Source organism: Dryobates pubescens, chromosome 1 (genome assembly GCF_014839835.1).
Source record: "Dryobates pubescens isolate bDryPub1 chromosome 1, bDryPub1.pri, whole genome shotgun sequence".
Lineage (NCBI taxonomy): Eukaryota > Metazoa > Chordata > Aves > Piciformes > Picidae > Dryobates > Dryobates pubescens.
In genome coordinates this window covers 36,647,653-36,663,015 of record NC_071612.1, presented here as the reverse complement: position 1 = coordinate 36,663,015, position 15,363 = coordinate 36,647,653, and the positions used below count along the sequence as shown (strand labels likewise).

The following is a 15,363-nucleotide window of genomic DNA, read 5'->3' as shown; positions in this document are numbered from 1 at the left end:
TTCGTTGCCCTTCTCTGGACACACTCCAGCAAGTCAACATCTTTCCTAAACTGAGGGACCCAGAACTGGACACAGTACTCGAGGTGCAGCCTAACCAGTGCAGTGTACAGGGGCAGAATGACCTCCCTGCTCCTGCATCCATAGTGTGGTGATGGGGAACAAAAGTAACACTTCACAGGGATACACTTCTTGCTGTAGCTATGTTTTCAAGGAATTAAAATTTCACTTTCAGGGAATGAAGACTAGAGAGCTTTGTCCTATCTGAAAGCCAGAGAATAAAAGTTCGGATTCTGGAGCTGCTTTGATCAGCATAATCTCCAGTATCTGCATCCCAGTCTTAGGTTTCCCATACGCCTGCACTGGGATGAGCTGCTGACAGTGCAGTGCTCAGGCCACAAAGCAAGGCTTCTGTCACTGCTTATGAACATGTGTGCACTGACCAGTGTTTGCATGACCTGACCACAGTGGGCTGGGCAAGAGGACAGTGCTCTGAGGAGGCAGCAGGTGCAGGCACAGGGTTGTACTTCTGAGCACAACACTTTATCCTATCTCTGCAGCAGCTGTTCCTACTACCTGATTCGTGCACAGTTTAATAAGCCATACAGAAACACTCCAAAGAACTGCTCTTAAAACAGAGTAAGAGCATAAAAGCATTAAAAACACTTTAAATTAGTCTGTTTACATGAACAATGCAACCTTTCAGGCTTTTGTTGAATTAAAAAACAAAACAAAACAACAAACATCTCCACACAGAGCAAACCATAAGTGCTTCCATGTCTTTGGGTTGCCAAGATACCAAGTAGGTTGCATTTTGAGAAGGGCCCTTGTCATCTTGAAGGACAGAGACAAACCAATTTGTCTCCTCCAAGACTGTGTTCATTTTTCTCTTTTCATCAGATTATCATTGAGGTCACATGGTTAATTCCTGCAGCTTCTGCTGCTCCAGGCTTTGTCTGTTGTCTGCTTAAATCTTATACTGAGTAAAAGCAGTAGGTCTTGAATATCAGAACCTGGGGCTCCTACTCTTTCCTGCTGTGCCTATGCATGGGAGCCCTACACTGACCTAGGCCTCTCCTGGATGCCTGCACAAAGTTCACAAAGTATGTCAGGCATCTCTTCAAGCTTCTCTACCACTGACTAACCTATCCTAATGAAGTGCATTTTTAAGGAAGATGTCACCTGAACCTCTTCAGAGGCAGACAGCACAAAACCCATGTCTTCCTTGTTCCAAGCAATTAATCTAAGAGTTATAACTGCAAGCAAGTAATCAGGCTGATGACTACTTCTGGATGGAGGTTAAACCACCTGCACAGGATGTAGAAAGCCCCTGGACATCACAAATAGTGTAACACAGTATCACAGTATCACAGTAACTAAGGTTGGAAGAGACCCCAAGGATCATCAAGTCCAACCTGTTCCAACAGACCTCACAACTAGATCATAGCACCAAGCGCCACGTCCAATCTCCCCTTGAACACCTCCAGGGACGGCGACTCCACCACCTCCCTGGGCAGCCCATTCCAATGACGAATGACTCGCTCAGTGAAGAACTTTTTCCTCACCTCGAGTCTAAACCTCCCCTGACACAACTTGAGACTGTGTCCCCTTGTTCTGGTGCTGGTTGCCTGGGAGAAGAGACCAACCCCCACCTGGCTACAACCACCCTTCAGGTAGTTGTAGAGGGCAATGAGGTCGCCTCTGATCCTTCTCTTCTCCAGGCTAAACAATCCCAGCTCCCTCAGCCTCTCCTCATAGGGCTTGTGCTCAAGGCCTCTCACCAGCCTTGTTGCCCTTCTCTGGACACGTTCAAGTGTCTCGATGTCCTTCCTAAACTGAGGGGCCCAGAACTGGACACAGTACTCAAGGTGTGGCCTAACCAATGCAGAGTACAGGGGCACAATGACCTCCCTGCTCCTGCTGGCCACACTATTCCTAATACAGGCCAGGATGCCATTGGCCTTCTTGGCCACCTGGGCACACTGCTGGCTCATGTTTAGGCGGGTGTCAATCAGCACCCCCAGGTCCCTCTCCGTTTGGCAGCTCTCCAGCCACTCTGACCCCAGCCTGTAGCTCTGCATGGGGTTGCCGTGGCCAAAGTGCAGCACCCGGCACTTAGACTTATTAAATGCCATCCCATTGGACTCTGCCCATCTGTCCAGTCGGTCAAGGTCCCTCTGCAGAGCCTTTCTACCCTCTAACTGACTAACATCTGTTCCCAACTTGGTGTCATCTGCAAACTTGCTGATGACTGACTCAACCCCCTCATCCAGATCATCAATGAAGATGTTAAAGAGGATGGGGCCCAGCACTGATCCCTGGGGGACGCCACTGGTGACTGGCCGCCAGCCGGATGTGGCACCATTCACCACCACTCTCTGGGCTCGGCCCTCCAGCCAGTTCCTAACCCAGCACAGAGTGTTGTGGTCCAAACCACGAGCTGACAGCTTAGCCAGCAGTTTACTGTGGGGGACGGTGTCAAAGGCCTTGCTGAAGTCCAGATAGACTACATCCACAGGCCTCCCCACATCCACCAGACAGGTCACCTGATCATAGAAGGAGATCAGGTTGGAGAGGCAGGACCTGCCCTTCCTAAATCCATGTTGGCTGGACCTGAGCCCTTGGCCATCCTTCAGGTGCGCAGTTATTGCCGCCAGGATAATCTGCTCCATCACTTTCCCTGGCACTGAGGTCAGGCTGACTGGTCTGTAGTTTCCAGGTTCCTCCATCCGTCCCTTCTTGTGGATGGGGACCACATTGGCCAGTTTCCAGTCACCTGGGACCTCTCCAGTGAGCCAGGACTGGAGGAAAATGATGGAGAGCGGCTTGGCCAGCTCATCTGCCAGCTCTCTCAGCACCCTGGGATGGATCCCATCCGGTCCCACGGACTTATGGGTGTCCAAGTGGCTCAGCAGGTCCCGGACTAATTCCTCATGGATTTCTGGGGCATTACACTGCTCCCCGACCCTATTACCCAGCTCAGGAGGCCACTCATCCTGGACTCCTACCTTGCTGTTAAACATTGAGGCAAAGAAGGCGTTCAGGACCTCAGCCTTTTCCTCATCTTTGGTCACCATGTTCCCCTCCAGGTCCAGTAAGGAGTGGAGGTTCTTCTTGCCCTTCTTTTTAGCGTTGATATATTTGTAAAATTGCTTTTTATTGTCTTTCACAGAGGTGGCCAGCTGCAGTTCCAACTGGGCCTTTGCCTCTCTAATTTTATTCCTACATAGTCTAACCACTTCCTTAAACATACCTCGAGAAGCCTTCCCCTCCTTCCAAAGGTGATACAGCCTCTTTTTTTCCCTTAAATCCTTCAGGAGCTGCTTGTCCATCCTGGCCGGTCGCCTTCCCCGCCGGCTCATCTTTCGGCACATGGGAACCGCCAGTTCCTGTGCCTTCAAGAGCTCCTGTTTGAAGTAGGTCCAACCCTCCTGGACCCCTCGGTTCATGAGGGTTGGTACCCAGGGAACTTTACAAATAAGTTTCTTAAAGAGGCTGAAGTTTGCCCTCCGGAAGTCCAAGGTGAAGGTTCTGTTGGTACTCCTCCCTATCTCCCTGCATATTGAAAACTTCACTATCTCGTGGTCACTGCACCCTAGGCAGCCTCCCACGGTCACATCTCCCACTAGCCCTTCCCTATTGGAGAGCAGCAAGTCAAGCAGAGCCTGTCCCCTGGTAGGCTCACTTAACAGCTGCGTCAGGAAGCAATCCTCTATCCGCTCCAGGAATCTTCTGGACTGCCTTCTCTCTGCTGAATTAAGTTCCCAGCAGATATCCGGCAGGTTGAAGTCCCCCACGAGGACAAGATCTGATGATCTTGAAACAGCCTCCAGTTGTTTATAGAATAATTCATCAGCCTCCTCATCCTGGTTGGGTGGTCTATAACAGACTCCAACCAGGATGTCAGATTTGTTGGGCTGCCCTCTGATTTTAACCCACAGGCTCTCAATTCCCTCATCTTCCACCTCGAGTTCTGAGGCAGAAAGTGTCTCCCTAATATACAAAGCCACCCCTCCTCCTCTTCTCCCTCGCCTATCCCTCCTAAAGAGCCTGTAGCCCCCCAGTGTAGCACTCCAATTGTGCCTGTTGTCCCACCATGTTTCTGAGATGGCAACTATATCATAGTTGCCCTGGTGGATTAGGACCTCCAGCTCATCTTGCTTATTGCCTAGGCTGCGTGCATTGGTGTACATGCACTGCAGCTGGGCTCCTGAGCTCTCAATTGACCCTACCTTGTGCTCTACTCTTACCTCTGCAGAGGGACCGATGTCTTCACCCACCCCCTTCAGACCTAGTTTAAAGCCCTCCTAATGAGTCCTGCCAACTCCAGTGCTAGGACTCTCTTGCCCCTTCTAGATAAATGCACCCCATCAGGACCCAGGAGGTCGGGTGCCGTAAAAGTAGCCCCATGATCAAAGAAACCAAAGTTCTTCCGCTGGCACCATTCCCTGAGCCACTTGTTGATGGTGTGGGTTCTCCCGTTCCTCTCAGTGTACTCCCCTGCCACTGAGGGAACTGAGCAGAACACCACTTGTGCGCCTGCCCCATCAATCAATTGTCCAAGGGCCCTGAACTCCTTCTTAATTGCCCTGGTGCCCTTCCTGTCGATCTCATCACTCCCAGCCTGTATTACCAGCAGAGGGTAATAGTCAGAGGGACTGATGAGCTTGGGGATTCCCCTTGCAATGTCCCTTACCTGCGCCCCAGGTAGAGAGCAGACCACCCTGTGGGATGGGTCGGGACGACATATGGGTCCCTCAGTACCCCCCAGGAGAGAGTCCCCAACAACTATAACCCTTCTCCTTTTCTTTGTGGAGCTGGTCGTTATAGCTGGTAGTGGCCGCTTGGCCTTAGGCTTGGCCTTAGGCTGCTCCCTGGAGCTGGTCATTACAGCTGGCGGGGACCGCTTGGCCTTGGTCTCCCCTCTGGATGGCTGCTCCTCAGCCCTCTCATCCCCACCGCCCTCAGCCCGCAGGGCCTCATACTTATTATGCAAGGGCAGCGGAGGAGGAGGAGATGGCCGGGGTGGATTTCTCTTGCCACCCTTGGCAGGGACCTGTGTCCATCCCTCTCCGTTTTCAGGGGCCCGTCCCTCAGCAGGGGAGATCTGCAGAGCCTTCTCCCACAAGTCTAACTCCCTTTCACTTTCCCTTATTGACCTTAGCCTAGACACCTCCTCCTTCAGCTCGGCCACTTCATCCTTCAGCTCAGCCACCAGGCTGAGGAGAAAGTTCACCTGTTCACACCTGACACAGGTGTCCTCACCCTCTCCCTCTTCCTCTATTCCAACTGCCAGGCTGAAGCACTCTCTGCAGCTGGCAGCCTGGACTCCAGCATGCTGGAGAAACAACTCTGTCTGGGTAGATGCTGTTTTTCTACCCTTGGTCCGAGTAATGACCATGGTGCAACGTGTGGGTGAAAACCAAAAATTTTTTTTTTTTTTTTTTTTTTTTTCCCCTCCCAAGCAGCCGAAAGGCTCTCGGCTACCGAGCCAAAATGGCGCCGCGCGCACAGCCCGCCCGGGATTTAAATCTCCCGCGGCTGACGTCAGGCACTAGCTCCCGTGCACGCTCGCGAGAGCACGATCCCGCCTCAATCCCTGCCCCCGAGGAGTCCTCCCGACCCGCTAAACCCCGAAAGCAAGGCAAAAAGCCGAGCAGAAACTCACAAAGCGAGCGGTGCTGTCCCGAAGGAGCGGTTCTGACCGGCTACCGAGCCAAAATGGCCAAGCTGCCTAAAGCCACCATGAGAGATGACTTGAGTGTTACAAGCAGTTATGGGGAAATTATGAGCAAGATCCAGACAAGCTTCAGACAATGGGAAATGACTATTACAGATTTCTTCAGAGAATAGAACCCTGCAAAGCCAAGAGAGCCTAAGTAACCCCATCAACAGCACCACATGGCCATAATAACCTGTGCAGTGGTATAAAAAAAAAAATTACTGGATTTCAGCACAGAATTATGGACAGGTCAGTAAATAGGCAGCAGATTGGGATGGAGAAAACTAAGGGGGGAAAAAAGACTAGCCAAAAGGAAGGCTGCTAGTCAGGTAGGCAAGTCATGTGCTGGGTATTCAGGCAGCCTTGATCACCACAGCTCACATCAGGGCAATAAATCAAAGCTGTACCTTTGACCATGCCACATAAGTCAGAACTGCTTCCTCAGTCAGGGCTTGGAAGAAGAATGAGGTGCTTTCAGGACAGACTGAGCAATTGTGGTATTGCTGCTAGGCCTGACAGCATCCACGTCTTCCCAACCATTCCTAACATTAACCACAGAAAAGCAGCAATCATGTATATTTAAAAGAACAGCAAGTTCTGCTGAGTTCTTTCAGAAAAGGACTGTAAAAGTAGACCCTGAAATAAAGATCAAACTCTGAATTCGAAGCAGACAAAGTACAAGAGGAAGACAGAAGTTCAGACATCCTTGTCTAGAAGCAGCAGTAGAAAATGTGAATTACAACTTCCCAATCCACTTGATCCAAACAACTTTCTTCACCCCCAAAATACCTGAACACCCATATCAAATGGCAGTGTTAGCTGAGGTCCCCTTAAAATGTAGAGATTAAGGTATCTGCTCTTTAAAGCTAAAGCACAGATTACATGTGGACAATGCTTAAAAGCTCAATGCCTGAGAGAGGAATGCTGAAGAAACTTTGCCCCCTCAAAAAAAAATTAGTGAAGAGCTTGTACCTGTTGCCAGTAGCGGGCTACTTCAGGTAAGTTCAGTGCCTCACAGAGGTACACTAAATTCAAGACATCCTTTTGAAAACAGCTACCTCCAAACCCTGAAAGAAAATAATTATTTTACAGGTAAATAGCACTCTTGGGAAGCAGGTAATTTTTTGGCAATCACTGACAGCCAGCATTATCATTTTCCCTCCAGTATTTCACTGCTAGCAAACGAAAACTTAAGAACCTCTCAAAATTTAACCCCTGGACCTACTTAGTCAGTTACAGAAGCCTTAAAGTCATCTTCAGTTCCTACTGAAGTCAATGGAAGTTTTAACCCAGTCTCAGGGAAACATAAGATTGTCCCCACCCACTTGTAGTAATAAAATGAAATAAAACAGGGGCTACCTCCTGCCTTTGCTCTCCTCCCACCTAAACATTTAGATTAATATTTATCAGAACCAGTATGTTAACATTAGGTTCCCTCCTTCTACAAATAAGAAGTTACTCTCACACATTCTGACCTAGGGGCACCACCTTTTTCAGGCCACTGGTAGCAGCTCCTGAACAAAACTACAGCAGTTGCAATTGGGAAGACATCTTGGAGAGCGCTATTGCCAGTGATGCTTCATTGAAAATAATGCTGCAGATTTCCCAGTGTCCCATGCAGGATAAACCATGTGCTCTGAAGCCTGAGGTTTCAAACTGTCAGAGTCTAGAGCAACCTTAGCCCTACACATTCTGCCAAAAAATGTGATTTCTGATGGTATTCTACAGCAAGATCTTCTGTAGAAGATATTAAGAGCATCAGATCACTTACTTCAAAACACTACTGGTAGACCTCTTGCACTACTACACAAAAGCTCAGAAGAAAAAAAATATTTTATTTACCAACACTGGCTTTGAGAAACTTATTTCCAATTCTTTGGTCTGTTCCAATAGCTCTTGCTACTTCTTCAACATCTGCTCCTGTAGCTTCACACAGGGCACTGATTGAGTTAATGCTACTGATTCTTTGGGCAAGGAAAGCATTAGCTGCCTGTAAACAAAAAAAAAAGAAAATATAGCTAACTTAATTTTGCCAGAAACCAAGCTATTCAGACTGCAAGGAGGGATTATTTTAGAATCTATGTAACTCTGAGATACAAGACAGTAACAGCAGCTAGCGAATAGAATAAAGCAGGTTGGAAGAGACCTTCGAGATCATCGTGTACAATCGATCATCCAACACCATCTAATCAACTAAACCACGGCACCAAGCACTCCATCAAGTCTCCTGCTAAACACCTCCAGTGCTGGCAACTCCATAAATAGCAGTTAGCAGGATCTAAGCAAATAATGTAATGCTTAATTTGCAGAGTTTGACCCATTTTATGATGGTAACCAGTTTCTGTAGCACTGAAAGTTGTTAATCTTAGTAATAAATAGAACAGCAGTAAGTGAGAAAGGGATTTCATGTAAAGTTGGTATCATCCATTAGCTCAGATGAGATGACTGGAAAGATAGATATCCTTTGGCAGACATACTGGGTCCTCCCAAACTCATCTGTTTTTCCTAGCTGCATCACTCTGTGTCAGCGAACTTCTGCTTCTTAGCTTTGCCTCACTTGCACCCTTTGCTCATGGCAGACCATGAGTAATACTAACCAGCTTAGAAAGTTCTGATGACCAGGTGTTGGTTGTGAGGATCTTTTCTTTGGGCACCCAGTGCTCATAAACAGCACAAAGAGCACGGACAGCTTTCTGTCCCTCTGGAGAATCATCTCCACCGATGAGCACTCTGTCTGGGTTCTTCAGGTCCTTGATGGCTGTTCCTTCTGCAAGGAACTCCGGGTTAGACAGCACCTATAGGCACAGAAACAGCAGATGAAAGCCAGAAGGGACTACCAGCCTTTGAAAGCACAACTCCAAGACTGTGCTTACCTGCAAATCCAGGTTAGGCTTAGTATTAGCATCAAATATCCGACGAATGCTCTCTGCAGCACGCACTGGAACTGTGCTTTTCTCAGTGACAATTTTATAACCATTGGAGTTCTGTGCAATTCGTCTGGCACAGGCTTCAATGTACTTCAGATCAGCTGCTCGGCCTTTTCCCATCCCATAGGTCTTTGTTGGGGTATTAACCTGGTTACAAACACAGAGGGGGAAGAAATGCTACAGGTCTCTTCACAAGAGACAAGGTGAAATTGCTATAAATGACAGATATTTTCCTTCCCAGTTTGCTTCTACCTCACAATTATTCTGGTTACCACACCAAATGAACAGCTATTAGCTTTCTCAATTACCCATTTTTCTCTTCTAAAGAAAGCTCACTGACCTCTATTTGAGTAGAATTTAAAGAGCAATTTAGAGCAGCTCTGCAGGCTCAGCCCTTTTTCTGGAAACACCAGTCATTTCTTCATGATCACAGCCAGACACCTTTTGCTTCCTGTCCCAAAAACATCACCCAAGAATGTTGTAGCTAGCAAGGCAGTTGGAGTCTGAACTCTGCGGTGAAACTTAAATGCAGAGCTGCTGAAAAACCCTCAGAACTACCAGAATTGTGGCATATGTTGCAATGGAGAACAGGATGGACATTAGGAAGAATTTCTTCACTGATGGAGTTCTCAAAGACTTGAACAGGCTGAATCATCATCCCTGGAGGCATTTAAGAGACCTCTAGACTAGACATGATGCTGAGGGACATGGTTTATCATTGGTCTTCATAGTGTTGGGTTAATGGCTGGACTCAAAAACCTTAAAGGTGTTTTCCAGCCTAAACAATTCTAGGATCCCATACTGAAGTACACAGAACATGAATGAGGGAAAACACGATATTTAGATGAAGATAGAGGACCCTTTTTATTACAAACTGGAAGAAGAAACAGCAACAACATGTAGAACACAACAGCATGTTTTAGTCCAAGAACAGGTGGCAATATATGGGCTGTATCAGTGGCAGTCATCCAACCAAGCAGCATTCATTTTAGACTTCATGAACAGACAAAAAATACTGTCAGAAAGAGACCTCTGTACTTCTGTACTGGCATGCTCTAATAAATAGAAGCTCTCAAGAAAAGAAGACTTGAAGAATAAAATCAAACAACAAAAACCTTAACTGTGGCCTACCGAGATGAATAGCTATCAGTTCTTTTGGATTTGACATCAGGGACAACCTTGTAAAGTACAAAGGTCACACTGTTTATGTTTGACTGGATCCTCTTCCTCTCATGTCAACAGCTTAGAAATATTAAAGCTATGAAATATTAAAGCCAGTCCCTCTTCCATTAACACACTGGCTTCGAAAGGCTTCTAGAAATAAGTCATATACTGATTACTGGGTTACAAAGATAACTTTGCATCCCTATCTAGGAACCGTATCAATGTTACTAAGGCCCCGTAGATTTCAGCAGTACACTGCAGTGACAGATCTGCACTATACTCTGCTCTAAAATCCCATACATCTAACCAAGCTGATCATCAACACTATCTTCCAAGCCTGCAAGTGTTGAAAGGCAGGGTGAATGAGGCCTTGAGCAAGCTGGTCTAGGAGGAGGCATCCCTGCCCATGGCAGAGGGTTGGAACTAGATGATCATTAAGGTCCTTTCCAATCCAAACCATTCTATGTTTCTATGATCTTTTTGACCTAGAGCCTGTTCACCTGTCAAACACTTCTCAGTCATTCTACTACCTATAAGAAACAAACAAAAATAAAAGAAAAAGCTTACTGAACAGTTCCTGCGAGAGAAGACTGTGACAATGACATTGCTAACTGAATCTAGATGACAAAACCAAGGGCTCTTCCTAACATAAGCGCAATGCAATGAGTTGATAGGGAAGAAAAAACATTAAGACAAACACAGATGATCACCTTTTGCCCCTAAACTTACAGAAATAAACACAAGATCAGCTTCTCTAATGGCATCATCAATACTGGTGGAAAAGAAGAGGTTTCTTCCTCGACAGGATTCTACAACTTCTTTTAACCCTGGCTGGAAAAAAAAAAGGAGGAAAAAAAAAAAGTAGTTAAGGTTAATGCAGTCACAAGAACAGTAAGCTGCATGCCCAAATAGCATATCATTTCAGCTACAGAAAGACCTTTTTTCTCCCCCTGAGTGTGACATGTTTTCAGTCTGCCAGATACAAAGCTTCTGTAGATTTACATAGTGAAAAACACTGTACCTCCCCCCCCAAATAAAACCCACTCAACATGCCATCTCAAAACTGTTAGCCAGGCTGAACTGTTATTTGCACAGCTAGGTTTGGGGCTCCAGTTATTCCCAAGCTCAATTTCATTACCATGAGTAAAAGCTAAAGAAATACCTGTTCAGTGATGTTGAGTATATGCAAGAAGTATTCCTTAGACTGCAAAGAGATGGTCCCGAGTCTTACCCCCCCCAGTATTAGATCTAAAACCAATTCAGCAGCCAAAACCCTCAAACCACAAAGAAGTCTTCCACCAAATCAGCAAGTCCAGATTCCATGAAAGAATGACAATGGAGACAGAGGAAACCAATTCTTTCTGTAACCACCCATCTTTGAAACCAATAGAAGTTATCATGGCACCACACCTGCAGCCTCAAATAATCACAAGCAGAGTTTGATAAGGTTCTTTCCAGAGTCACATACTGTGTTGTGACATTTTTCCCTTCCCTTAACAGCAGCACTCAGACAACAGCAGGAGGCCATAAGCAGTCCTCTGTATCAGAATGGTCCACAAAATTATTTAACTAAGCTGCAGTTGTCATAGACAAAAGAAGCCTTTACTTGTTTGAAAAATGAAGTCAGACACTGTAACCTGGCAATCAAATCTCCAGCTTGAGACACACCTATCAAGACATGAGATAGTTCAGTGCCAGAAAGGCAAAGTTTAACTAGAAGGACAAAAAGGAAAACAAAGCAGAAGTGTTTTTACACAGTGCATTTTTGCTGTCTCATTTTATACTAAACACCTGCTTAAAAGCAAAACAAAGGCTATCTGCCCCTGCTGCCACCTTACCACCCATCAAAAGTAAACAGAAAGGCAGCCCTCTAAGAAAATTTCAGACACTGGAAATTAAAAACAAACAAAATCCTAAATGCACATACCAAATCCAGAAAACCTCTGTGCAATGACTCAATTTTATAAGCTGTCTGAACAGTCTTGGCAGTTTCTGTACATTCTTTGCAGCAAAGAACACCATTCCAGGAAACAGATGTTGTGAATTTGGGGTGCTTCTTGGTTTGGGTTCAGTTGCTTTGTTTATTTGCTTTTTTTAAAGCCATGCCAAGACTTAGCTTTATGTCCTGGTTTAACCCAGTCAGCAACTAAGCACTACACCGCTGCTTGCTCACTCCCTGCACCACAGAAGGATGTGGAAGACAACTAGAAAAGTGAGAAAACTTATGGGTTGAGATAAAAACAGTTTAACAGGTAAAGCAAAAGCCACACACACAAGCAAAGCACAACAGGGAATTCATTTGCTGCTTCCCATGGGCAGGCAGGTGTTCAGCCATCTCCAGAACAGGGCTCCATCACATGTAACAGTTACTTGGGAAGACAAAAGCCATCACTCCTAACGTCCTACTCCTTCCTTCTTCCCCCAGCTTTACGTGCTGAACATGACATCACAGGGTCTGGAATATGCCTCTGGTCAGTCAGGGTCAGCAGTGCCAGCTGCATTCCCTCCCAACTGCTTGTGCAACCCCAGCCAGCTCACTGGTGGGGTGGAATGAGGAGCTGAAAAGGCCTTGACTGCATAAGCCCTGCGCAGCAGTAAAAAAAAATCATCCATGTGCTATCAACATTGTTCCCAGCACAAGTCTGCAGCCCCACAGTAGCCCCCCAGTAGCTGCTAAGAAGAAAATTAACTCTGTCATGCTCAAAAGCAGCACACTCACTCACAAGGTCTACAGAACACAAAGAATTTGCTTTTGTGATCCTCACTCATATCTCATCTGCTATTGTGAGCATTATACACATTTTCATCTGAGTATGTATGACAAAGAAAGTCTATTCATCTTGACTTAATATAGGCTTGGTTTTAAAAGATAAAAAACTGTCAGTGCTACAGCACCAATACAGACACAGTATTCAGCAGGCTCTTTATAGCAAAGGAGTAACTGTTAGTCCCAGGCAAAACACCTAGTTTTTGGCAGCCAAGGGAAGACGCTTTCACCCCTTTTAAACTACACAAACCAATAAAACCTGCCTTGTGATGGAATGCAGGGGGAAAAAATAGATCTATTTTTAAAGGTGAAAAAGTGTAAAACATAAGTGCCAAGAGAAGCAAGACAGATAAATACTTTATGTACCTTCAGGTTAAAGTATTTTCATAATGAAGGACTACCAGTATGATGCAATGAAAAATATTTTTTCTCTAGCCTAGACTTCCCAGACCACACTGGAAGTTTATGGTACAAATGAATCTGGAACATGACTGTCCCCATCTTACAACGTGGTTAAGATGGGCAGCACAGACTGGATTTTAGCAGCACTCAGACTGGAAATGAAGCTTACCACACAATATTGCACATTCATATATACAGTTCACATTCATTACACATAAACTGAGCATGAGAACTATGTTTTTGTTTAATCAGGTCCTGAAAGAAAGCCAGCACAATTCACTATATATGCAACTACACTTTTCTTTATGAGGTCCTTCATATATAATCCATAAACAGCTTACTATGCCTGGTGCAGGTAGGTACTTAAAAAAAGAATCGGCTTTAATGAACAGCAGTGACATGCAGCTGTGCCAGAGTACTCTTTTTGAAGGACATCACTGTGCTATCCTTATCAAGCCCATGTGGAAACACCAGAAGGGAAAGAAATACTACACAGGCCAGAAGAGACAACAGTGAGAAAAGTTTACCTCATAGATTGGAAGTGTATCAGAATTCCAGGCATTGATTCTGGCCTCATTGACATCCACAACAGTAACTTGGATATTGGGACACATCTGTGCAATAACACTACAAGTTGGCCCACCAACATATCCAGCACCAATGCAGCAAATCTTCTTAATTTCAAACATGATTGCTCTAGTTAGAGGAGGGGAGAAAAAGGAGAATCAGAAGATGTAAATTAAAATAATGGCCAACAATTCAAGGAAATAAAAGAGCACTAATCTGAGATATTATTATGCTACCACTGAAAGAAACATTTTCTTAGAGTTGATCACTGTGAGGGTGGCAGAGCAATGGACCAGGCTGCACAGAGGTTGGGGAGTCTCCATCTCTGGAGGCATTCAAACCTGCCTGTGATCCTGTGTGGTCTACTCTGGGTGAGCCTTCCCTAGCAGCGGGGGAAATCTGGATCAGATGATGCCCAGAGGTCCCTTCCAATCCCTACAATGCTAGGACTCAGTGATCTCTTGACCTGAACTGCGATGATTCTCTCCCACCCCTGAGGGCTTTGGAACCAGCCCCACTCCAGGAGCGCCAGCACACACAGAGACTGTTTGTTGTGGTCGCTCTGAAGGCTGGCAGCCACACCACCACCCCCTTAGGCCGAAGAACTGCTGATACCACGATAGTGCCAGGCATGAGCACCGACCAATGGTGCAGGCAGTGCAAAGGGGCAGGGACTGGCAGCCCCACAGTGGGCACAGCCGCGCCAGGCCGCGACCCCTGCGCCAAGCCTGGAGCCGGCCCTGTCCTCGAAGCCCCTCGACCGGAAAAGGCCTCAGCTCCCGCCACCGCCTCCTCGGGGAAGGGCGCGGGCCGGGAACCGACCCCGCTCCCCACCCGACGGCTAGAGCCAGCGTCGACCCTCGTAGGCTCCATAACCGGGAGGCCGCTGGCCGCCGCAGAGCGGGGCTTCCCGGCTGGAAAGGCCGCCGCCGCCCTGGGAAGCCCCCAGAGAAGGCTAAGGGAGGACCCGCGGCAGGCACCAAAGCCGCTACCCAGAGACTTACTGTGGGCGGGCACGGTCCTGCCCCACCGCCGCGGATCGAGTTGGAGGTTGCGGTAAGGATGCTCAGCGAGCTCAGAGCGACACTCCGCTAGCAGCGGAAGAGCGCCGGCTATTTAAAGGGCCGCGGCGGTGCCGAAGCCAGGGCTTCATTCCGGAAACTCTGAGCCAGGCCCGGCCCGCCTCGTCCCTTCCCCCGGGGCTGGAGGCCGGCACAGAGCCCGCCCGCTCGCCCCGCCGCCGAGCCCGCCCAGCCGCGCTGCCGGCGAATGGTCGCGGGACACCTCAGGCGCCGCCGCCAGCAGCGCAGGGCCCGGCCCGGCCCCGCCCCGGTTCCGGCCCCACCACCGCGTGGCGGCTCGAGGGCCGCCGGGGCCCCGGGCACGGCTGGGGTCTCCGCGGCACCGCCGGGCCCGCGTTCGGGCGGGCCCCGCCGCAGTGGTTTCCCTGGGGGAGGCGCGGCGCCTCTTGGGGCGGGACCGTGCGCCGGCGGCCCCGTTCCCCGTGTGGTGTAGGGCTTTTTCACCTTGTTCTCCCTGCTTTATTTCTGGGGGGTGGGGTGTGTGTGTCGTGGTGGCTGGACCGGTGCCTGGTGTCACTGCCTCTGGCTGGGAGAGGGGTTTAGGCGGGCTGCCCCCGCAAACAGAACGCCACTAGGAAGATCCCCAGACTGTCTGCCCTCTGGGACAACGGTGCTGTGGCGGTGGGGGGTGAGTGCTCCTCCAGCCCCCACCACAAACACCGACGGTGCCCTGGGCAGTTGTGCCCTGGGCAGCTGTGGCCTGGGCTCCCAGAGGAGGTCGGGTAGCAGCTGTGA

At 48.0% G+C, this 15,363-nt stretch overlaps 1 protein-coding gene across 2 annotated transcripts in view; it reads right to left on the bottom strand.

Moving 5' to 3' along the window:
- UGDH (UDP-glucose 6-dehydrogenase) overlaps positions 1-14,763 on the bottom strand; it is a 28,005-nt gene extending 13,242 nt beyond the window's left edge. For both annotated transcript variants that reach the window (XR_008462367.1, XM_054163953.1), the window contains exons 1-7: positions 14,551-14,763; positions 13,507-13,675; positions 10,540-10,641; positions 8,593-8,793; positions 8,317-8,514; positions 7,562-7,709; positions 6,692-6,786 (exon numbers count right to left, since the gene is read on the bottom strand). Coding sequence is in view for 1 of the 2 variants with exons in the window: in XM_054163953.1 (XP_054019928.1) it covers positions 6,692-6,786; positions 7,562-7,709; positions 8,317-8,514; positions 8,593-8,793; positions 10,540-10,641; positions 13,507-13,668 (906 nt within the window). In the remaining variant the exon portion in view is untranslated. The remainder of the gene's footprint in view (positions 1-6,691; positions 6,787-7,561; positions 7,710-8,316; positions 8,515-8,592; positions 8,794-10,539; positions 10,642-13,506; positions 13,676-14,550) is intronic.
- Between the last annotated feature and the right edge of the window lie 600 nt (positions 14,764-15,363).